This window comes from Delphinus delphis, chromosome 12 (genome assembly GCF_949987515.2).
Source record: "Delphinus delphis chromosome 12, mDelDel1.2, whole genome shotgun sequence".
Lineage (NCBI taxonomy): Eukaryota > Metazoa > Chordata > Mammalia > Artiodactyla > Delphinidae > Delphinus > Delphinus delphis.
Window position 1 is genome coordinate 27,042,031 of NC_082694.2, and position 23,930 is coordinate 27,065,960.

Here is a 23,930-nt window from a genome sequence, read left to right on the forward strand (position 1 = left end):
TCTTATCTTCAAGTCACATTTAACAAACACCAACCATGTTTATTTACCACCTACTGTGTGCCTAATAGCCACAAGGCATCTGACATTTACCTTCTCCAAAAAAACTGTGGATTTGAATCTTGAGTAAATCACTTTGGTTACGGTTACCACATTTACTCAAGATGACAAATGCAGGTGCTTTTTCTTTATCCCTTTCTATTTTTTAAAGACAAATGACACTAGATCATTAACCACCTTGAGTACAGGGACAGTTAATTGCCTCTATAATCCCCAGACCCAGTACAGTGCCTGGTCCATAGAAAGCTCTCAGTGTTTATTAAATTAAATCTCAGAACGCCCTTCCAAGGATACTGCCATGAGGTAAAGCTCTAAACCTCCACCACTTCTACTGAGAGCAGCAGAATTAATTAGCTGCTCACTAATCCAGAACCATTGCCTGAGCTTAAGTATAAATTCTTTGTCTTCATCTGCACCAATTTTGGGAGAGCTAACAATCTACCCTTAACATTTCAGTTTTAAAAACTGGCTGATTTCCAATAGCATTTTGTCCAAATTGAATTGTAGAAATGTTGTGGATTCAGGAGTAAATGTGCTTGATTAATCAAACAAGCTGGAAAACTAGAATGTTAATTTTTTGTTGTTGTAAACTGATCACCGTAATTTTCACATTGCCTGTCATTTGCATTTTGTACGCACACGCACACACACACACACACACACACATACACATGAACATTTTAATTTCTATAGCTTTTAATAGGTTGACATATTGGTACTTCTCCATGCAGTAACAATAACTTGTAACTACAGTTCAATAAAACTTAATCCTGTCTGCTCGTCTCGCTCCATGTTTAATAATTTGGGTGAGTCAGCACGCATGGCTGATGTACAGGAACTACACCTCACTTGCAAAAATATCTCTAGCAACTATCACCCCTCTTCATCTCCAGAAAACTATCAAAAGCGTAAAGGCGACGGGCTTCCCTGGTGGCGCAGTAGTTGAGAGTCCACCTGCCAATGCAGGGGACATGGGTTCGATACCTGGTCAGGGACGATCCCACATGCTGCGGAGCAACTAAGCCCGTGTGCCACAACTACTGAGCCTGTGCTCTAGAGCCCGTGCTCCACAACAAGAGAAGCCACCGCAATGAGAAGCCCACGCACTGCAATGAAGAGTAGCCCCCACTCACCACAACTAGAGAAAGCGTGCGCAGCAACGAAGACCCACTACAGCCCAAAACAAATAAATAAAATAAATAAATGTATAAGAAAAAGCATAAAGGCGGCACATGAACAAGGAGGGGGAGAAGGTCAGCTCTGCATTGCTCTCCTTCCTCTCTGCCTCAAGCTGCCTGGAACAGGAGTTGTTTCTGCCTGCATGAAAGCCAAATACCTAGCCCTTGAGCAGAATACACTGGACCTATCCTCGCTGCAAATGTGCCACAGCAAATACCTTTCAATCTGTGCAATCAAACTAATGCTTTAAACACAGACACACGAAAAAAATTTATATATATGGCGGGGGGGCTTGGCAAAGCACATCAAGAAGTCCTGTGTAAATTGAACATATGGTTTAGAAAATAATCAGAACAAGACTAACCACTTAAATGAATCTTACACATTAAACTCCTGGCTTGGCACAACCTTTGGGGATGTAAGATTAAAAGGACTAGGCTGATTTCTCCACAGCTCTTTAAACCAATTTGTTTAAGGCATTGGATTGGGTATTACCAAATATAGGAATATTTAGGTTGATTACATCCAATGAGAAAAATTAGGTCACAACAAGATAGTAGCAGAAAGATACAGTATTTCAGAAACTCATTCTATACCAGTCAGAAGTGTTTTATTTAAAAAAACAAAATGAAGGGAAAAAGTCCTTTAATCAGAAAGTCTGATTAAATTCAGTATTAACTCAAGTTCTCAAAAATCAATCAAGAAAAGCCAACAGGTGCATCAGAGAAAAGCCGGCAGCTGTTGACAGTTCTTTGGTGGAAAAGTAAGTTGCACACTTATACAAGCTGCCCTAATGATCATTAAGCCCAAGTTATGTTTTCCAAATACAGGTTTCAAGATACACTAAAGAAACCATACAGACACCCCCAACAGTATAAAAATTTGACAGTGAAGTTTAAGGATGTAGGAAAGTCAAATATGACAACACACATGAATAATTTATAAAATAAGCCTTTCAATCCTAGAAAACTAAAAATGGGGAAACCTCAGGGATGGTAACGAACATAAAACGAGAGCTAATAGCAAATGAAACAACCCCAAACATTTTCCCAATGACTAAGCTACAAAATGACAGCTTAGGAGACTATTAACATGTAGTTTTTCTTCTGGTTATCAATCAATACATATATTAAATTAGGGTAATTTTTTTTCTACTCAACTACCATCATTTCTTTCTTTTTTACCTTTTCCCTAATTTTCTCTTGCAACATTTTTCCTTTGGTTTGACCAGTTGAACTCAAAAGGTTTGGAACCTAAAGTGAGCATCAACTCATTATTGGAATAGCACTTGGGAAATGCAATCGTAGAAAAGACAAATTTGTGCAGCGTTGGTGGTATGGTGGTAAGCATAGCTGTCCTCCTAATAAAGACAAATTTAACCGAAGTGGTTGACAAAGTTAGGCAGCCATTCTCAGTGTGACAGTGTCCCCCTGTTAATCAGTAGGTTAATGGCTTCTCTTGGCTGGATCCCATGACCCAGCACGATAGTGGCATGTTCCCTGGTGGGTAACTGCAGGGCTATGTGTGCAAACACCCACCCATTTAAGCTTACAAATAAATAGAAAGCATTGTTTTAAACCATTTAAGTAGAATAAATATTGCATTTCTATTGGCCTGGTTTTCCTCGTGAACTAGCTTGGCGTGCTGTTCATGACACAGAAGACGCACTAGTTAATTACTTGCTACTCCAAGCTCCTTAGACTTCAGTACTTCCCGCTCTTCAAGCCTCAGCACTTTTTTTGCAGCAATAATGGTATTCTTCATTAGCATTGCCACTGTCATGGGACCAACACCCCCAGGGACTGGAGTGATGTAACCGGCTTTCTTCCTGACTCCTACATAGAAATAAGACAGGCAGACTGCTTTAATTATGGCAAAGGAACTGTATGTACTTTATCATGGAAGAAGCATTCAAAGAAAAAGCAATAAAATACATAAGCATCTTCATAAGCCTCAAACTCATTTAAAAAATCACAGCTACATTACTCAAGAGTAAAGGCTTTTGAACATACTAATATAAAATAACACACATATAGGGACTTCCCGGGCAGCTCAGTGGTTAGGACTCTGCTCTTCCACTGCAGGGGACGCGGGTTCGATCCCTGGTGGGGGAACTAAGATCCCGCATTCTGTGTGGAGTGGCCAAAAATAAATAAATCAATAACACACATATAATAAGCAGAGTTGTTCAGTGAATATATCTAAATAACCTATAATTTACCAGCCATACTTTTCCTCCATATTAAATCAACTTAAAAAGAAACATCTCAGTAGGTTAACTGTATGGGAAGTGTAACTATAATAATAATAAGCATTACTTCAATTAATACCTGCCTACAATATTTTCTTAATTTTATCCTATTTATTTAACTATACTGTTTGCCCAAAGCATCAAGCAAAGTAATTTTCTGGAAAGTAAAAAGTAAGATTTTTTTTACTCCAATCTAAAGGGAAAAATACTTAGATACCTAGGCTTGGGTCTGACTGCTTTAGAAGAAACAGAAAGCTAGAAATAGGATTATTGGCATAAAATTCAGATAAAATCAGAACTGAAAGGAGAAATCTACTAGCAAATTCCAAAATTTTAGCAATTTGGCTCTGTCCCATACTTTTAACATGTCAGGTCTGTGATCTCTCCTCCCAGTATGAAAATGAGAAATCTGTAACACTTTTTAGGAGACTCAATAGTTTAGGAATATCACTTCATTAAATTTTCAGACTTGTTAAAAGTTTTGAAGTTGTTTTAATTATAAAATAGACCTAAGCGGAAAAAAACAAAACAATTCTCTGAAAACTCTTTATCTGTTCTCCATAATTTGATGATACAAACACCTAAAATAATTCTAGAATGACTGTAATTGTTAAAAAGATTTTTCTTAATTAATTCTCATGGAAAACATTTTAAATGGTATTACCAAGGTAACATACCTTTAAAAGTTAAAATAGTCTGCCCTAAGTGTCCAATAACGATAGTATTTATTGACTTTTATATTTTTAAAAAATTATACCATTTACCTTCAAAATCCACATCTCATGGAAAGCATTTTAAATGGTATTACCAAGGTAACATAACTTTAAAAGTTAAAATAGTCTGCCCTAAATGTCCAATAACGATAGTATTTATTGACTTTTATATTTAAAAAAAATTATACCATTTACCTTCAAAATCCACATCTCCAACCAACTTGGGTTTAGCAGTTATGGGATCTTGAATTCTGTTTATTCCCACATCAATGACAGCTGCTCCTTCCTTAATCATATCTGCTGTGATCAGATTTGGAATGCCTAGAGATGGAGATAGGAATGATCGGTTTAGAAGATTCTTAGATAAGATTCTTATCTACTTTCAATTTCAAGAGACCTGGAAGAACGAATTAGCTTGTTTTACAAAAACCTATAACAACTATTAACAAAGGAAACATTTAAACTTCATATAGTAAACAGGCTGTAGAAAAAACATTCATCCATCAAATCTATAATGGAATGCCAAAAATCAGTATTCCAACCACGACTCTCTCCTCATGTTTGTAAGCAGCTCACATTATCAATCCTAGGGGAATAATGAATGGAACGGCAGTGCAGCAGGCAAATTCGAAGATGAGAGTCCCATCTTCACCCTCTGAGGAGACGTGCTCCCGCCCCTTCCCTGGTGCTCTTACCTGCAGCAGAGACCACAATATCTGCAAGAGCCGTATGTTTCTTCAGCTGCTCCTTGGGAGTATATCGATGAGATATTGTGACAGTGGCATCACCTATGAGTTAAAAAATATTTCCGAATCAAAGCTGGGATTGGATGAGATCTCAACTAGGCAAAACATGCCAGAAATTCAACATCTCTGAAAAAATAATTGACAGTTCCTGTGCCATACTTTCTGGGCAGCCACTTGTCCTTTTTTAAAAGAAACAAATACTCAGGGCTTCCCTGGTGGCGCAGTGGCTGAGAGTCCACCTGCCGATGCAGGGGAAACGGGGTTCGTGCCCCGGTCTGGGAAGATCCCACATGCCGCGGAGCGGCTGGGCCCGTGAGCCATGGCCGCTGAGCCTCCGCGTCCAGAGCCTGTGCTCCGCAACGGGAGAGGCCACAGCAGTGAGAGGCCCGCGTACCGCAAAAAAAACCCAAACAAACAAACAAAAAACCAAATACTCAATTTCTTGTAACTTTTACCTGTTAGTTCTAGCTCCACCCTTTGGAGTCATACATCTTTAGATTTATTCCTTATCCTATTTAACAGTCTTTCTAAACAAAATATCATTAGGATTACTCAAGGATTTTTCTTAAACGTGTGCTGAAAGATACCTGGAAATATTTAGTTTTGACATTATTTCTGATATAATCATGTATAGTCATATTATGATAATCACATTAACTCTGATTTGAAGCTTTTTCTCAAATAGAACTTGACACAATGATGACACATTACAGTAATATCAATTCAATCCTTTGCATTGGTCTAAGATTTTTTTCTACCAAATGGCACAGAACAGGACACTAACTTTGAATAAGTTCTACATCTTAGCTCCAACTATCAAAGCCATAACTGGAAATTCTAATTGTCTACAACCATGCTTATACTCAAAACTCAAATTTCTGAGGCATATCTATCTCTGAACTAGTTCCATACTAGTGAATATAAATGAACTTTCAAGTGACACTGAATACAGCTTCTCCTACAAAGATTACTCCCCAAGCACCTATTAACAAAATTACAACAAAAACAAAGTTTAACAAAGTTAACACTTCCAAACATCCACAGGGCAGTCTCTCAAGCGTTTCTTGTCTCTCGTAAGGGAGAAGAGGACTCATCCCTGGGAGTAAAACCCTTACCTCCGGGACGTTCGTGCGCCCCATCCGTGTGCAGCAGCACTGCAATGGGCATTCCAACGTTTTTTGACCTTCCAGCCACAAGCACGTTCTTCCCCAGGGTTGGAATACCTATGAAAAATAAATATATTTGCATTTAAGATAGTGCCTAATTATCTTAGAAAGAGCACCTAAGGAAAAGGAAGGCTGATGGCCTAGGATGTGACTCTAATTGTGATAATGAAGGAATTCACTAAGCTTATTGCCTCATCAGTCAACTGGACTGTCACTCGCTACACAGAGCAAAAGCTAAAAGGAAACATTTTAAAAGCTTTTAAAAGCTTTTAAAAGCTTTTAAAACATTTTGCAGCTTTTAAAAACATTAAAAGCTGCAAAATGTTATGAGTGTGCACAGTCACCACTATTAAAGCTTAAGTTTCCCTCAGAAGTTTCTGGATTAAACAGCAAAAACAGTTGTAGGCAACTGCTAAAGGAGTTAGGCTCTGGGGAGCAGGACTAGAGGCTGTGGGGTGGGAGTTTCCACTCTTTGCATGAATTTTTACCATTTGTAAGTACTGCCTTGATAATACTGAGACGGATATACCTACCAGTTCGCTTAATTATTTCCCACACACCCCATGGAGTAGCTGGTAACATGGAATTCTGGTCCAAACACATTCGCCCTACGTTAATTACATGAAAGCCATCAACATCTTTGTCTGGAGAAACAGCATTGCAGATCTTTCTCTCATCAATGTGCTCTGAAAAAGAAATCAGAGCGGTGGTCTTAAGTCACTGTTACGTAGTTAGCACTGCTTGACTCCAGCTTACCTGGTTTGCCACAAAAACCTATTCCGCTTTTACAGCTCGCCCCCATGACTTATTTCTTCATCTGCATATAAGGAACACACATCGAGCAAAGCCAAATGCCAAGATCAAAGCCAGTGTCCTGTTGTACAACTGCTTCCTTCCACGGTCCTTTGCTTTAAGACCTCAATATCAAATCAAGGAGTAATTGGTATTCTGAGTAGGTCTGTCCCATATCTAATAACATACTCTCTCTCTTGAGTTTACCTCCACTTTATATCAAATCCACACAAGGGACCAGTTGTATAAAGTAAACAAGACTCTCCATTCCTCAGATATCATTTAAAATATTTATTTATTTGGCTGCACCGCGTCTTAGTTGCAGCATGCGGGATCTTCCTTGCAGCATGCGCGATCTTTAGTTGCAGCATGCGGGATCTTTGTTGCGGCATGCGGGATCTTTGTTGCGGCATGCGGGATCTAGTTCCCTGACAGGGATCGAACTCCCCTGCATTGGGAGCACAGAGCCTTACTCCCTGGACCACCAGGGAAATCCCCAGAAATCATTTTAAATGGTGGTGTCCAAATCTCACCTGGAAGAGGCAGCTGAACAAGGAGGCCATCTACGTTATCATCATTATTTAGTTTATTGATTAAATTCAACAGTTCTTCCTCTGAAATTGAAGCTGGTTTCACAATTGTCTCACTGTTGATTCCTATAAGAAAATTTCAAGGTAAGAAAAAAAGACGCATTTATTGAGACAATGCTACATTGTCTGCCATGCTACCAGCGAGGCTTTTTATCATCACACCCACCCTGGTAGCTGGAAAGCTTGAATCGGCTCACAAGTAAACTTAAGTAACTTCCCAAATACAAACACTAAAGAATACTAGCTTGATAATTTCTTTTCTTTTCTTTTTTAACATCTTTATTGGAGTATAATTGCTTTACAATGGTGTGTTAGTTTCTGCTTTATAACAAAGTGAATCAGCTATACATATACATATATCCCCATATCTCTTCCCTCTTGCGTCTCCCTCCCTCCCACCCTCCCTATCCCACCCCTCTAGGTGGTCACAAACCACCTAGCTGATCTCCCTGTGTTATGCGGCTGCTTCCCACTAGCTATCGGTTTTACGTTTGGTAATGTATATATGTCCATGCCACTCTCTCGCTTTGTCCCAGCTTACCCTTCCCCCTAGCTTGATACTGTCTATATATCATACTACATAATCCTCATCAACCTCATTTTATAGACAAGGCTCAGTGAAATTGAAACACAAGCTGGCTGGTGACAATCTTTCCAGTTCCAAAGTCCATGTTCTTTCCACTGTATCACACTACCTCCCATCCCAATGTCTTAGAAAGCCATGGCTTACTATTTTCTAGAGGTTCTAAAGGTCTTTCAATGAAAAGGGCAGGAGGCTTCATTCCTCAGTGATAAAGAACAGAGTATACCAAGGGCTCACAGTCCAGTAACACTGGCCAGACACGCCAGTGGTTTTACAGCCCTTCAGAAGGGCAGGCACACAGTTCTCAGACCACTGACCCACAGATAAGCCGGCAACGGCACAGCTGAGCCTACCCACCTCTGGTCTGTGGCCACACAGAGTCTGCAGTATAGCGAGACCTAGAACACAAACCTCCCATCACTCAGACCTGTGCCTTCTGCACTCAAATCTCCAACCACTTCTAAACTGCTGATTTAATTGGCTTTGGAACCAACTGGTGGAGAAATCAAAGGCTGTTTCAAAGAAGTCAGAGTCATTTCCTTCAAATCCATGACTGTGTTCTACGCCACATCATTGAGGTCTCCTCAACCAAATGCTCAAACACCTCATTCAGACTCATTATTGCTCAAGGAAAGCAGATGTAAACTGTGTTCAAGGTCACCTATCAAATGTTAGACTAGAACAGAATTTAGATTACATTCCAGAAGACACCAAGAATACCAACCATACTCCTGCTATCCTAGTCTATAAGCCTCCCCAATAGACAGCCTGATTTCTTTATGACAAATATTTGGATACAGTTCAATCACATTAGCCTCCTCTGCCTGGGTTTTCTAATCGGAAAAAGGAATCATAAAGTGCAGTAGAGTTTGCCTCAGATAAGTCTCAATGTAGCAGTCGGGGTCTGAGAGTGACACATACCCACATCGGCAGCTGCTCTGGTTTTGTTGAGGACATAGGAGTGACTTGCAGGATTCTCACCAACCAGGACGACTCTCAGGTGCGGCCGTCTGTGGCCTGACGCCACCCACTCTTCCACCTCCTGCCGCACTTCCTGCTTGATCTGCTCAGCAAGTTTCCTTCCCGAAATGACAACAGCTTCATTTCTGCAGAAGGCGATAGAATCACAAAAACAAATAGCTTGAATCCTTGTAAAGAGTAAAGGTCAGGCTACAAAAGTGTTATTAAATACCCAAAACTTCAGGAGGTGGGGGAGGGGGAATTGGAAGGTGGTCAAAAGGCATGGTGGGCCCTCCTATCTACAGGTTCTGCATTTGAGAATTCATCAACCATGGGTCGAAAATATTGGCAAAAAAAATTCCAAAAAGTTCCAAAAAGCAAAACTTGAATTTGCCCTGCACCTGGCAACTATTTACATTGTATTTACACTATTAACACAGCATTTACATGGTATTAGGTATAAATAACCTAGAGATGATTTAAAGTATATTGGGAGGAGAGGTTATATACAAATACTATGCCATTTTATATAAGGGACTTGACCATCTGGGAATTTTGGTATCCTGGGGGTTCCTGGAACTAAACCCCTTCAGATACTGAGGGATGACTGTACAAACTTCTAGTTATAAGATGAATAAGTACTAGGGATGTCATGTACGTCCTACATTCCCAGTTAGTGAATTGGCTTTTAATTTATACGTGCGTTTAAATATATAAATTATGCTATGCAGTTAAACCAATAAGCAATATGCTAGACAAACCTCAAATACCTACCACTCCCTACAACCACTCCTGGAAAAGACTTTCCTGAGGAAGAACAGGGATTGGAAGGGGGACTAAGGCGATTCCATCTCATAGGTGGCAGTGTGCTCTACCCCGAGACCCCAGTGCCCCATCCACAGCTGACACACCAGGAGTAAGTATCTGACGCCAAGAATAACAATTTCTAGGCTGGCCAGTGGTCTGGCTGGTGCAAAAGTTTATTCACCGGGAGCGGTAGTAGTGAACTGGACCAGTAAACGCTCCTCTCTGAACTACATTCACACGCTAGAACCACAGGGATGAGAAACTGCTTGTTGGGGGTGAGACAATGAGAAAACTCAGACCTAGAAGAACCTTCAGTTCCCAAAAACATATTCAAATCTCTGAAAGCCTATCTCTCCCCAATAAGAATTAGTAAGAACAATAAGAACAGCTCTTCCTGGGTTCCAACATGTAAGATTCCTCGTTTTCTTATTTCCACAGATATGCTTAAAGTTCCCATTATTTAAAGTAGGACAAGCATCTATTCCTTAAGAAAAAACACGCTGGGGACTTCCCTGGTGGTGCAGTGGTTAAGAATCTGCCTGCCAGTGCAGGGGACACGGGTTCTAGCCCTGATCCAGGAAGATCCTACATGCCACGGAGCAACTAAGCCCATGCGCCACAACTACTGAGCCTGCGCTCTAGACCCCGCAAGCCACAAGTACTGAAGCCCGCGCGCCTAGAGCCCGTGCTCCGCAGCAAGAGAAGCCACTGCAATAAGAAGCCCACGCACAGCAACTAGAGAGAAAGCCCATGTGCAGCAACGAAGACCCAAAGCAGCCAAAAATTAATTAATTAAATCTAAAAAAAAAGAAAAAGAAAAAACACCTCACTGAAAACAAGACTTTCCCGTTAGATCTTTGTTCCCAGTGTCATAAGGAATGCTCCAACCTCAACACCAATGAAGAATACAATTGTTTGAAACACTGAAACAATCTATTTCCCCTTATAGCACATATTTAATTCTCAGGGATAACATCAAGGTACTGGATATCTTGTATGGTCAGATATAATTAATTCTCAAGGCCACTGTTAATTAAAAACTTTAAAGCTTTAATGGTCTAAGCCTTCAATGCCTGCTTTTCAGTTGCACTGTGATTAAATATCTACTTTAAACCAAATCTCAATGTCTTAGATATAATGCAGTAATTTTATATCTAAACCTTATATTAAACATTAATTTGTATTTGCATCTTTTGAAGTATTGAGAAGATATCACACAGACACCCCTGAGCAGAAGTGTGCATAAGCACTTCTCTTGTGGGGGTCCCAAGCAGACTTTATCAACCCCTCAGCGGAGGTAGTGGGTGAGCACCTTTCTCAGCAGGCTTACAAATCTCTCTTAGGAAGCATCATGGCTGTACACCTTCCCTTCTGTCCTGGATTTCTCTTATTATCCTCCTTCTCTCCTGACTTCTTGGACTGTCTACTGATCCTTGAGCCTCCCAGCTGGCTTTGCCAGCACGTTGGGTGTTGCCTCCTTTACTTCTGTGGAGAGGTAAGCCCTCCTCAACATCAAAAGGACCATATCCTGAGGGGAGCTGTTACCTTGTATTGTTATCACTGCCTTGTGGCCCTTCAGCCCTACCCTTCTATTTGTTTTTCTTTTGTTTAATTGATAAAGTTAATCCATTTAGTTGGCTCAGGGCCTAGGTCTCCTCCCTCCCTCTCTGAAGGATTTAGGCCCTGGGACTCTGGTTGCTTTTTCTCCCACTGGCTTTTGTTCCTTTCCTTGACTAATCCAAAGGGCCTACTCAGGCTCACCAACCAGGCAGATTTCGGGTGCTCACAGGGACCCCACTGTTGACACTAGGAGAATGTCAGGACAAATAACTACCACCTGGCCGGTATCCATCAGACTCCCATCTTATCAGGACATCCCAATAAAAAAATGGGGGCAACTACAAGCATCCCGAAGGATTCGCTGCTAGGATGTGTTACCGAGTCCAAGCTCGCCCTGCCCGCTGCACGACAGGCCAACAGATGGGAGATGAGGTATTGAGACAAGGAATACGACTTTATTCGGAAAGCCGGCAAACCAAGAAGATGGCAGACTAAAGTCTCAAAATAACCATCTTACCGTGGTTTGGATGCCAGTTTCTTTTATAGCACAGAGAAGGGAAGGAGATGAGGAAATAAAGTAAAAAGGCCATAAGTTCTGCAAATATCACCTGGAATGGCCAGTCTCGGGGAGGGGACGTGTTAATTTCTTCTTTCTTGTAGCCATCCACAAGTGGAACAGGGACTGGATGTTTCCCTGAACAAAGGCACTTTGGTTTAACATTCAGGCAGAGGGGCAGGGTTCCCCAAGGCAGGCCATTATGTATAGACAGTATCCTTTTAGTGAAAAAAGCAGCAGAAAGCAAAGGTTAAAGTAAAAGAAACAGGACTTCCCTGGTGGCACAGTGGTTAAGAATCTGCCTGCCAATGCAGGGGACATGGGTTTGAGCCCTGGTCCGGGAAGATCCCACATGCCGCAGAGCAACTAAGCCAGTGCACCACAACTGCTGAGCCTGCGCTCTAGAGCCCTGAGCCACAACTACTGAGCCTGCGCGCCTAGAGCCCTTGCTATGCAACAAGAGAAGCCACTGCAATGAGAAGCCCACGCACTGCAACGATGAGTAGCCCCTGCTCTAGCCCCTGCTCGCCGCAACTAGATAAAGCCCATACGCAGCAACAAAGACCCAATGCAGCCAAAAATAAAAGTAAAAATAAACATCAAATAAATAAATAAAAAGATAAAGTAAATGAAACAGATCCAACATGTAGTCTGATTTGGCTCTCCCTGCTACAGATGCATATTAACTAACTGGGGAAAATTTAGACAGGATGGTTTAAGAAAAAAATTAATTTTCTTTTGCAATACTGTATGGTCCCAGTACAAACTAGGGGACGAAGTGATCTGGCCAAAAAAAAATTGGGTCATTGAATTACAATACCATCTTGCAACTGGACCTATTTTGTAAAAGGAAAGGTAAATGGGGGGAAGTCCCATACATCCAAATGTTCATGACTCTATTCCATAATCCAGGTCTAAAGAACTGCCGGGTGTACCTGGCTCACACCCCTTTCAAAGTGCCTTCTTCACAGGAGCCAAATGTTTTAGATGATCTCTTTATGAGTCCACCTCCCCGAGAGGTCTACCGTGAACTCCTATCTCCCCCAATTGTGAGGGGGGACAGTCTTCCAGACCATTTACCCCTGATGCCGCATCCGAGGAGCTGGAGACACCAGACCCCCATAAATCAGCTCATGGATTTGGCCTTTGGAGTATTTAACAATAGAGAGGCAAAAAGGATTCAGGGACAACAGCAAAAAGCAGAGCAATTGGCAGCAGCCCTAACCACTGCACCACCTCAGGGTTACCATTCCTTGCGAAGACCCATGGTGAGGACAGGATCCAGGAATGCTGGATCAGAGTCACTATCTTGCCAAAAAGCATCTGTTTTAAGTGTGAATGAGAGGGTCACTGGAAGCAGAACTGCTCCCAGTCCCGAAGGGGACTCGGAGCTCCCAAAGCAATGATGGCCAAGAGGATCGAAGACTGATGGGGCCTGGGACCCTCCCTGGCTCCCAAAGGACACCTGGTCATTTCTCCGGAGAAGCCTCGGGTAACCTTTGACATGGAAGGTAGGAAAGTTATTTTCTTATTAGATACCTGGGCCGCCTACTCTGTGGTGACTGATTTCCCTGGACCCTTGTCCTCCACAAGCTGTATAATAACAGGGATTGATGGAAAGCCCCAAACCAGTGATTCACTCCTCCCCTCAACTGCTTGCTAGGAAATTTTACCTTTGCACATCAGTTTCTGCTCATGCCTGAGTGCTCCCTCCCCTTGTTGGCAAGGGACTTGCTCACTAAATTCCCGACAATAATCCAAGCTGGAGATCCTCACAGAGATAGCACCCACCAAGAAAAACAATTGCTCTTGGTCAGAGGAATCTACCTCAGTCCCAGCGAGAGGAGATCTCCATTCCACTCCATCTAAGCTTTTAAACTATGGGCTGTTAAACTAGTTCATAGTTCTAGAACTAAAGGTTGCTTTCTTCTGCATTCCCCTGCACCCCAGTATCTCTCTGCCTTTGACTGGACAGATCCAGACACTGAAATGCCATGAATGCCTCCACTCTGTGTGCTTATAAAATTCAAGCTGAGGGTGCTTACATGGTAGGAATGGAATGGACCAAAAAAAAAGAAAAAAACGTGGGCTAGAAATTGTCCAGCTACCTTTAAAAATGCAATCACGTGAGGCCGTAGGCAAGCCGCCTCAGATCAAAGGCCTGACTGAGGGCCATAATTTAAAAATTTCTTAAACCCAGGGAGGATGACCAGAAGTGTTTGTAAATAGAGTACCAAAATGGGAGGCCACTGGTCTGACTAAGCTAACCATACCTGATAGAAATTTGGCAGAAGGACTTCTCCCCTAAACTAAATGAGGAAAGTAAAACATACCTCAACATAGGTAAATGTATAGCAGTCCTTCAATATCATTGAGGTAGCCGCCCAATTCTTTAAAAAAAAAAACACCTGTCCTAATTTTACAAATGTAGTCTTTACAGGACCAGAGATGTAGCTCCAAAAAACAAATCCAAAACTCACAATCCTTTTACCACTCCCCAAACCTTCCCTATTTATCTGAAGAGGCTTGTAAGTATTAAACAAAGGGGAAACAAAGGAGGAACTTACCTGTGCCTTTGAGATGCAAATATCCTACCTGTTTTTTTCCAGGAACCCTTATCTCTGCCATCTTTTTAAAATGCAAATTTTGAAAAAGGGGGTAAATAATTTGGAACTTGTCATGGACAAATAAAAATCTTAAGTATCGGGCTTCCCTGGTGGCGCAGTGGTTGAGAGTCTGCCTGCTGATGCAGGGGACATGGGTTCGTGCGCCGGTCAGGGAAGATCCCACATGCCACGGAGCGGGCTCGCTGAGCCTATGCTCTGCAATGGGAGAGGCCACAACAGTGAGAGGCCCACGTATTGCAAAAAAAAAAAAAAATCTTAAGTATCTTTTCCATAAATATTAGTAAAAAGGGTTTAGCCATCTAGACAAGTGAGCTTGATTTGTTCCACCTGCCAGAAACCCAATTTTAATCCAACCTCCTTTATAGACTGATGCTGTACGTGACTCTTGGCTAAAATTTTGGAATGGGAACTATGAGGCTTCTGTGTTTGTTTGTATGTTTGTATGTATCTATGTGTGTGCTGTAGCTGTATGGTATTGCCAAAAATTAATTCATAAAAGAGCTCTATTTAGTTGACTTAAAGAAAATCAAGTGCTTATACAAATACTTAGAAATAGAAAGTAATCTGGCCAGAATGAACTTCAGGTTCATGTTATCTGTAAAATATTCAGTACTAAACTGATATCTGGTATTGAAGGTAGCTTAAGCTTGTTGGTTTGATTAATATAGACATGTCTTTAGAGTCATCAATGTTAAGTATAATACTTCTGTTGTGGGCTTCCCTGGTGGTGCAGTGGTTAAGAATTCGCCTGCCAATGCAGTGGACACGGGTTTGAGCCCTGCTCTGGGAAGATCCCACATGCTGCAGAGCAGCCAAGCCTGTGTGCCACAACTACTGAGTCTGCGCTCTAGAGCCCGTGAGACACAACTACGGAGCCCGCGTGTCACAACTACAAAGCCCGCGCGCCTAGAGCCCGTGCTCCACAACAAGAGAAGCCACGGCAGTGAGAAGCCTGCGCACCGCAACGAAGAGTAGTCCCCACTCACCGCAACTAGAGAAGGCCCGAGAGCAGCAACGAAGACCCAACACAGCCAAAAATAAATAAATAAAAAATACATAATTAAAAAAAAACTTACTTAAAGAAAGAATACTTCTGTTCTACCTAGATTTACTAGACCTTATTATATGTATTGCAAATTTGTTAGCAAATTTAGTTATGGGAGTAACTCAATGAGGAAAAAACTTATAAGGAAGGTAAGATATGTGTTTTCAGTAAAAGAACGTGTGAGGAATGAAAAAATACTGAAAAGTTATGCCGTTTTTGATAACAGATTGTGTGAGTTTCTTTGCCTTTAATCTGTATTCGCTTTTGAGATCTCTTGACACTTCGGTTAAGAAATAAGTATTGTCTCATAGTGACCAATGATTTTATTTGATCAAGTGTTTTAAAACTTTTTGACAAACTTCCCAAATGTCAAATTTTAATTAAAGTTCTTTTGACTTTCAACTAACTTTGGGGTGTTTTAGAGGGCCCCTGAGGCATCTCAGAGAGAAATATTTAACTAGTATTATTTAGTATGTTAAGTTACATAGACAGCATTATCACAAGAGCAATAAAACTATTTAAAAAATACTGTATGGATGAATGTTATTAATATAGACATTCTAAAAATTATGTAAAGGTTCTAAAATTTGGATATGTCCTGGTATAATGCTATAGTTCTAGTTGTTATCTTAAAATGTTCTATGTCACAACAGTAACCAAGCTTCTTTATCAATTACACTGTAATCAGATATTTAACCTTTTAAGTCTTTTGTCATTTATAGACAGTTACTATTGTACTCTGATGCTGTTCCAAAAGAGCTTCATCTTCAAGAAGATTCATAGGGAGGCTACAGAAGCAGTTCCACATCAAGATGATGGCTATGCAATGATTCCAGCTCATGTCAACTTAAAACAAGAAGCCGTCCTGCTCCTGGGGCCCCTAGATCAGGCATCCAGAGATTTTTCACTCCCTGACAGGCAGGGTTGATGCCCCTACTCAGCCCTGAAGCAGCTACAGATGACAGACCATTGCCCCTCTGCTTTCCATAAGATTATGGGAGTAAAATCTCTGAGGGGGGAATGAGACAGGAAGGGGGCAGGGCACAACCTTTTAAAGAATGACATGGGGCTTCCCTGGTGGCACAGTGGTTGAGAGTCTGCCTGCCGATGCTAGGGGACACAGGTTCATGCCCCGGTCCGGGAAGATCCCACATGCCACGGAGCGGCTGGGCCCGTGAGCCATGGCCGCTGAGCCTGTGTATCTGGAGCCTGTGCTCTGCAACGGGAGAGGCCACAACAGTGAGAGGCCCGCGTACAGGAAAAAAAAAAAAGAATGACATAGCCCAAGGACATGACATAAATTGGTTAGAACAAGCTAGGTCCAAGATGGTGGACAAATTGTCTTCCACCAAACCTTGAGCCTCAGTATATGGTCATTGTAACACATCAGTGCACTAAATGACACACCCATATGACAGTTCCAAGGCCGACAATAAGAGGTAAAAAAATGGGCAGTGGCTCAATTCCTGGAAATCCCCACCCATTCCCCCAAATAGGTGGAATACTCCTTCCACTCATCAACCTATGATTACCCACCCCTATAAAAACTGACAACCCCATACCCTGGTGCCTCTTGCCTTCTGAGATGGCCCACCCTCTGTCTAGTGAGTGTGTTTCTCCCTGAATAAACCTTCTTTCACTTAAAAAAAAAAAGAAGAAGAAGATATCACAATTTTATAGCAAACCAAATGCATTTACCCGATTTTACATGATAATTCTAGCAGAGCACAAAATATATAAGAGCATTTCATATATACTCATGATATATTAAAGAACTGAAAACATGTTAATATTTACAAATCCAATCCAGATTTAGGGTTGAGGATGACTTCTTTAAAAGGGCTTCACTGCTGTCACTGTTTGCAGATGACATGATACTATACATAGAGAATCCTAAAGATGCTACCAGAAAACTACTAGAGCTAATCAATGAATTTGGTAAGGTAGCACGATACAAAATTAATGCACAGAAATCTCTTGCATTCCTATACACTAATGATAAAAAATCTGAAAATGAAATTAAGAAAACACTCCCATTTACCATTGCAACAAAAAGAATAAAATATCTAGGAATAAACCTACCTAAGGACACAAAAGACCTGTATGCAGAAAATTATAAGACACTGATGAAAGAAATTAAAGATGATACAAATAGATGGAGAGGTATACCATGTTCTTGGATTGGAAGAATCAACATTGTGAAAATGACTATACTACCCAAAGCAATCTACAGATTCAATGCAATCCCTATCAAACTACCACTGGCATTTTTCACAGAACTAGAACAAAAAATTTCACAATTTGTATGGAAACACAAAACACCCCGAATAGCCAAAGCAATCTTGAGAAGGAAAAACGGAGCTGGAGGAATCAGGCTCCCTGACTTCAGACTATACTACAAAGCTACAGTAATCAAGACAGTATGGTACTGGCACAAAAACAGAAGTATAGATCAAGGGAACAGGATAGAAATAGACATAAACAGACATAAACCCACATACATATGGTCACCTTATCTTTGATAAAGGAGGCAAGAATATACAGTGGAGAAAGACAGCCTCTTCAATAAGTGGTGCTGGGAAAACTGGACAGCTACATGTAAAAGAATGAAATTAGAACACTCCCTAACACCATACACAAAAATAAACTCAAAATGGATTAAAGACCTAAATGTAAGGCCAGACACTATCAAACTCTTAGAGGAAAACCTAGGCAGAACACTCTCTGACATAAATCACAGCAAGATCCTTTTTGACCCACCTCCTAGAGAAATGGAAATAAAAACAAAACTAAACAAATGGGACCTAATGAAATTTGAAAGCTTTTGCACAGCAAAGGAACAAGACAAAAGACATAAAGACAGAAAGACAAAAAGACAACCCTCAGAATGGGAGAAAATATTTGCAAATGAAGCAACTGACAAAGAATTAATCTCCAAAATTTACAAGCAGCTCATGCAGCTCAATAACAAAAAAACAAACAACCCAATCCAAAAATGGGCAGAAGACCTAAATAGACATTTCTCCAAAGAAGATATAGATTGCCAACAAACACATGAAAGAATGCTCAATATCATTAATCATTAGAGAAATGCAAATCAAAACTACAATGAGATATCTCACAGCAGTCAGAATGGCCATCATCAAAAAATCTACAAACAATAAATGCTGGAGAGGGTGTGGAGAAAAGGGGACCCTCTTGCACTGTTGGTGGGAATGTAAATTGATACAGCCACTATGGAGAACAGTATGGAGGTTCCTTAAAAAACTAAAAATAGAACTACCATATGACCCAGCAATTCCACTAATGGGCATATACCCTGAAAAAACCATAATTCAAAAAGAGGCACATACCAAAATGTTCATTGCAGCTCTATTTACAATAGCCAGGACATGGAAGCAACCTAAGTGTCCATCAACAGATGAATGGATAAAGAAGATGTGGCACATATATACAATGAAATATTACTCAGCCGTAAAAAGAAATGAAATTGAGTTATTTGTAGTGAGGTGGATGGACATAGAGTCTGTCATACAGAGTGAAGTAAGTCAGAAAGAGAAAAACAGATACCGTATGCTAACACATGTGGAATCTAAAAAAAAATAAAAGTGGTCATGAAGAACCTAGGAGCAAGACGGGAATAAAGACACAGACCTACTAGAGAAAAGACTTGAGGATACGGGGAGAGGGAAGGGTAAGCTGGGACAAAGTGAGAGAGTGGCATGGACACATGTACACTACCAAACGTAAAATAGCTAGCTAGTGGGAAGCAGCCGCATAGCACAGGGAGATCAGCTCGGTGCTTTTGACCACATAGAGGGGTGGCATAGGGAGGGTGGGAGGGAGGGAGATGCAAGAGGGAAGAGATATGGGGACATATGTATATGTATAACTTATTCACTTTGTTATAAAGCAGAAACTGACCCACCATTGTAAAGCAATTATACTCCAATAAAGATGTTAAAAAAAAAGAGAACTGTAATAAAATCTTAAAAAAATATAAAATAAAATAAAAATCAGCTTTGCTGATACAAATACCCTGGCAACATTCTTTTTTTTTTTTTTTTCTGTACACGGGCCTCTCACTGTTGTGACCTCTCCCGTTGCGGAGCACAGGCTTCGGATGCGCAGGCTCAGCGGCCATGGCTCACGGGCCCAGCCGCTCCGCGGCACGTGGGATCTTCCCGGACTGGGGCATGAACCCGTGTCCCCTGCATCGGCAGGCGGACTCTCAACCACTGCGCCACCAGGGAAGCCCAACATTCTTGAATTATAGTAATACCTGCCCTGTGCCAGAAATAGATTCCCAACCCTGGAATAGAATAGAGTGAAAGATTACTTTAAAAGTGCTTAGGACAGTCATTTATATTGAATGAAATAACAAATAAAGTGCCAGGATATGGGGACTTCCCTGGCAGTCCAGTGGTTAAGACTCCGAGCTTCCAATGCAGAGGGCAGGAGTTCAATCCCTGGTTGGGGAACTAAGATCCCACGTGTCACGTGGCATGGCCAAAAATAGAAAATAAATAAATAAAGTGCCAGGCATATATATTCACTAAAAATTAATATCTAATTCTGTTGGCTAAATTTATACACACACACATCCTTAATATACAATAGATATATTTATCTATTTATACACTCATAAGGATAGCTTTATGAAAATAATCAGTGCATAGGACTTAGATTGCACTTCATTAAAAAGCTCATTTAAAAAAATGTTTTTTAAGTTCCTTTTGAAAGCAGTAAACTTAGAGAAAATGGTAGCAGCACATTTGGGCTAAGCATGATATAATAAAGTTAAGGACACAGGGTTCTGGGAGAATCCATTGTTCCAAGTTCCAAAGGCAACTTCTGGATGTTATGCCAATTTGCTTAAAAAGAAAGAAAGAAAGAAAGAAATCAAAGAGTAATAAGAACCAAAACAAAGCCACAAAGCAACGAGTATCTTTTACAACATAACTGTGTTTTAGCCCTCGCCTGCATACCACAACTCTGCCAAATGTGAAACACAGTCCTGAGAGGGAGTCATTACCTAATTTCCCAACAGTTTTTTTTTTTGCCAATGGGCAGATAAAGTTACTGCTACCCCAAAATAAATGGAAATGGAAACTGAGATCAGTCCCAAGGGGAATCCAAAATTTATTAACCATATTAGCTAACACATTTAGAAGTGCTTTCACAGATGTTTTTAGAAAAATTTCCAATAAAATTATGCATCAACAGACTAGAAAGGACTATCTAAATAAAATTAAAAACTGAAATCCAAGTCAGTAGCATCTTCACTTTCCTTCTAATTCAATAGTTTACAGTACTGTAATTTTCCATGAAAAATTAATATCAGGTGCATTTTATAATTCATGATCAACTTATTGTGAAAAGAGTTCTGTTATCTACTAATTAATGGAACCAGTAATGAGTGAACAAAGACACAAAGGGGGATGGATCTAACATCTCTGAAACAGGAGATATTTTGCTTAGAGTTTTACATATATTACTCTCAGTTACCTTGGGACTATTATAAGCATGTTATACAGAACAAGAGACTGAGGACAGTAGAAAAAAAATTAAAACACAAACTTCTGCCTCCAAAGTCCATTTTTTCCTTTACCTCATTGTCGCCTAAACTACAGTACTATCTCTCTAACCATGAAAACTCTCACACTACCCCCCCCATAAAAAGGAATATATGCAGACCCATATTTTTTTTTCATTTCTGTTCAATTTTATTTTATTTTAACATCTTTATTAGAGCATAATTGCTTTACAATAGTGTCAGTTTCTGCTTTATAACAAAGTGAATCAGTTATACGTATACATATGTCCCCATCTCTTCCCTCTTGCATCTCCCTCCCACCCTCCCTATCCCACCCCTCTAGGTGGTCACAAAGCACCGAGCTGATCTCCCTGTGCTATGCGGCTGCTTCCCACTAGCTAGCTATTTTACATTTGGTAGTGTATATATGTCCATGCCACTCTCTCACTTTGTCCCAGCTTACCCTTCCGTCTCCCCGTATCCTCAAGTCCATTCTCTAGCAGGTCTGCATCTTTATTCCCGTCTTGCCCTTAGACCCATATTTTTTAAAGGATGTTTTAATTTTACCAGCTAGCAGTAATCAAAGCAATACATTAGAACCCTGAATACCAAATGTACTTATTGCCTTCAGAGACGTGGAAACCTACATTTCATTCAGAAAAGGAAGTGAAAGGAGGGCATTTTTTGTGTGTGTTTTATAAATTTATTTATTTTGTTTATTTATTTTTGGCTGCATTGGGTTTTTGTTGCTGCGCGCGGGTTTTCTCTAGTTGCGACGAGCAGGGGCTACTCTTCATTGCAGAGCCTGGGCTTCTCATTGCGGTGGCTTCTCTTCTTGCAGAGCACAGGTTCTAGGCGAATGGGCTTCAGTAGTTGTGGCTCGTGGGCTCAGTAGTGGTGACTCGCAGGCTCTAGAGCGCAGGCTCAGTAGTTGTGGCGCACGGGCTTAGTTGCTCCGCGGCACGTGGGATCCCCCCGGGCCAGGGCTTGAGCCCATGTCCCCCTCATTGGCAGGTAGCTTCTTAATCACTGCACCACCAGGGAAGCCCCAAAAGCAGGGCATTTGTTACTGGAGAGTGTGAGCAAACTGTTCCAGTTCTTTAGGTAAGGAATTGGAGTATTTTTATAAATCTCTTCAATCATGAAAGCACATATGGCCAGAACTCAGGAAGGGAGGAAGAGGGAAGAGAACAGACAGTAATGAAAGATGGGGCTGGAAAGGCAGGTCAGGGTCAGACTAAGAAAATCCTTAAATGTCCCCTCTGAAGTCTTCTTTCAAGAACGCATTAATCCCCATTCTGTGCTCCAACAGCACCTTGGAAACGTCTCTAATAGCATTTTTACACTGATAGGAAATTACATTTTCTGCCACATGTACGTGTTCTGCCTCTTGACAAGTATGGAAGTTCCACTAAAGAAAATCGCTTTTACCATCTCTGAATTCGCACAGCCTAGCACAGTGCCTGGATAAAGGGGCTGCTGTTTCAAGGCTTAGGTCTCTGCAGTGTAAAGGCTCTAAAGATTGACGGGAAAGAGGGTGCATAGCTTAAAGGAACGAAATCACAGCTCTCCCTCCACCGCCCCCCCCCCCCAGAAAAAGATTCTTCAACCTAGGTTTAGAATAGGAATTTGAGGTCCAAAAAAATCAGGAAATATTTATTACCTCCCTAAGAAAACGCAAACAGAGCTTTCCCTTTTCTCTTCCCGGGCGTTTACCACCTCAATTTACTCGGTCTGGCACTGACCGACTCCGGGTGGGCTGCAGTGAAAGTCCTGGTGACCACAACACATTTATTCCCTTAGGAGGGAAAGGGGCAGCTTGTAGAGCAGCGCGAGCCACACCCACGACCGGGAGAAGGAGGGAAGTGCTGGTACCCGGCGAGCAAGGCTCCGCCCTAACCCCCACCGCCGCTAGGGTCCCGGGAAGGCTCACTGAAGGCTGCTCACTCACAACTCTTCCCCACGCTCGCCAAAACATCTCCTCTGCTTTCCCGCTCTTGGTATCAGGGCCAAGGGCGGCCGGCAGGCCCTGGCCGGTGACCTCCGTATGCTCCCAGGTAAGTCGCTGAGTCCCAGGGCCCGCCAGCACCTCCGCTCCACACCGTGGGCCCCGTTCAGCCGGCGGACTGGCCTTGAGACAGGACGACGCCCGGAGCCTGCAGGAGGCCGGCTCCTCCGAAAGGCGGGCTCTCGATTTCAGCCCACACAGCCGAACGAACGCCCTGGTGGTAGGCTGCGGCCACTCTGGGATGCCACGTCGCCCCGCCACACCCTTCTCGGTGGCCACCACCTCCCGGGACGGAGATGCTCATGAAGGGAGTCCCCGGGCGGGCCCCGCGCTCGGTTCCCCTCGGATTTCCGCGCTAACCCAGCCCCCCGACCCTCTTACCGAACTGCCGAGAGGTGGAAGGGGCGATGGTGGAGGCGGCAGCTCTGCGCCGGCCGGAGCAGCCGGATGGCCAAAGTGGATAAGAGGCACATTGCAGCCATGGCCAGCGCCGGGAGGCAAACGCGCGCGGGCCCTGCAGTTATACCGCTGCCGCGTGGCAGGCCCCACCTCCTGCCGGCACCCATTGGTCCCTGCGGCTCTCCACTTGCAGTCTGTTGGGCCGCTGGAGCTGAAGGAACCGATCGGTTGTCTTCCTTCAAACGTAGAGAAGCCCAGTAAAGCCATGCTGGTGATTGGAGCAAAAAGCGCCAAGAGCGGGGCCCTGGATGGTTCCGAAGGCTCGATAGCTTGCCGAGACTGGCTGAGGAAGGCA

General features: G+C 42.1%; 1 protein-coding gene across 1 annotated transcript; it reads right to left on the reverse strand.

Moving 5' to 3' along the window:
- Positions 1 to 675: 675 nt before the first annotated feature.
- On the reverse strand, positions 676 to 23,676 carry MTHFD2 (methylenetetrahydrofolate dehydrogenase (NADP+ dependent) 2, methenyltetrahydrofolate cyclohydrolase). Its single transcript, XM_060027497.1, has 8 exons — positions 23,558 to 23,676; positions 8,999 to 9,183; positions 7,438 to 7,560; positions 6,646 to 6,798; positions 6,062 to 6,169; positions 4,896 to 4,988; positions 4,396 to 4,521; positions 676 to 3,071 (listed from the first exon to the last, which is right to left on the reverse strand). The coding sequence occupies exons 1-8, from the start codon at positions 23,656 to 23,658 to the stop codon at positions 2,908 to 2,910; spliced, it is 1,053 nt and encodes a 350-aa protein (XP_059883480.1). The 5' UTR covers positions 23,659 to 23,676; the 3' UTR covers positions 676 to 2,907.
- Between the last annotated feature and the right edge of the window lie 254 nt (positions 23,677 to 23,930).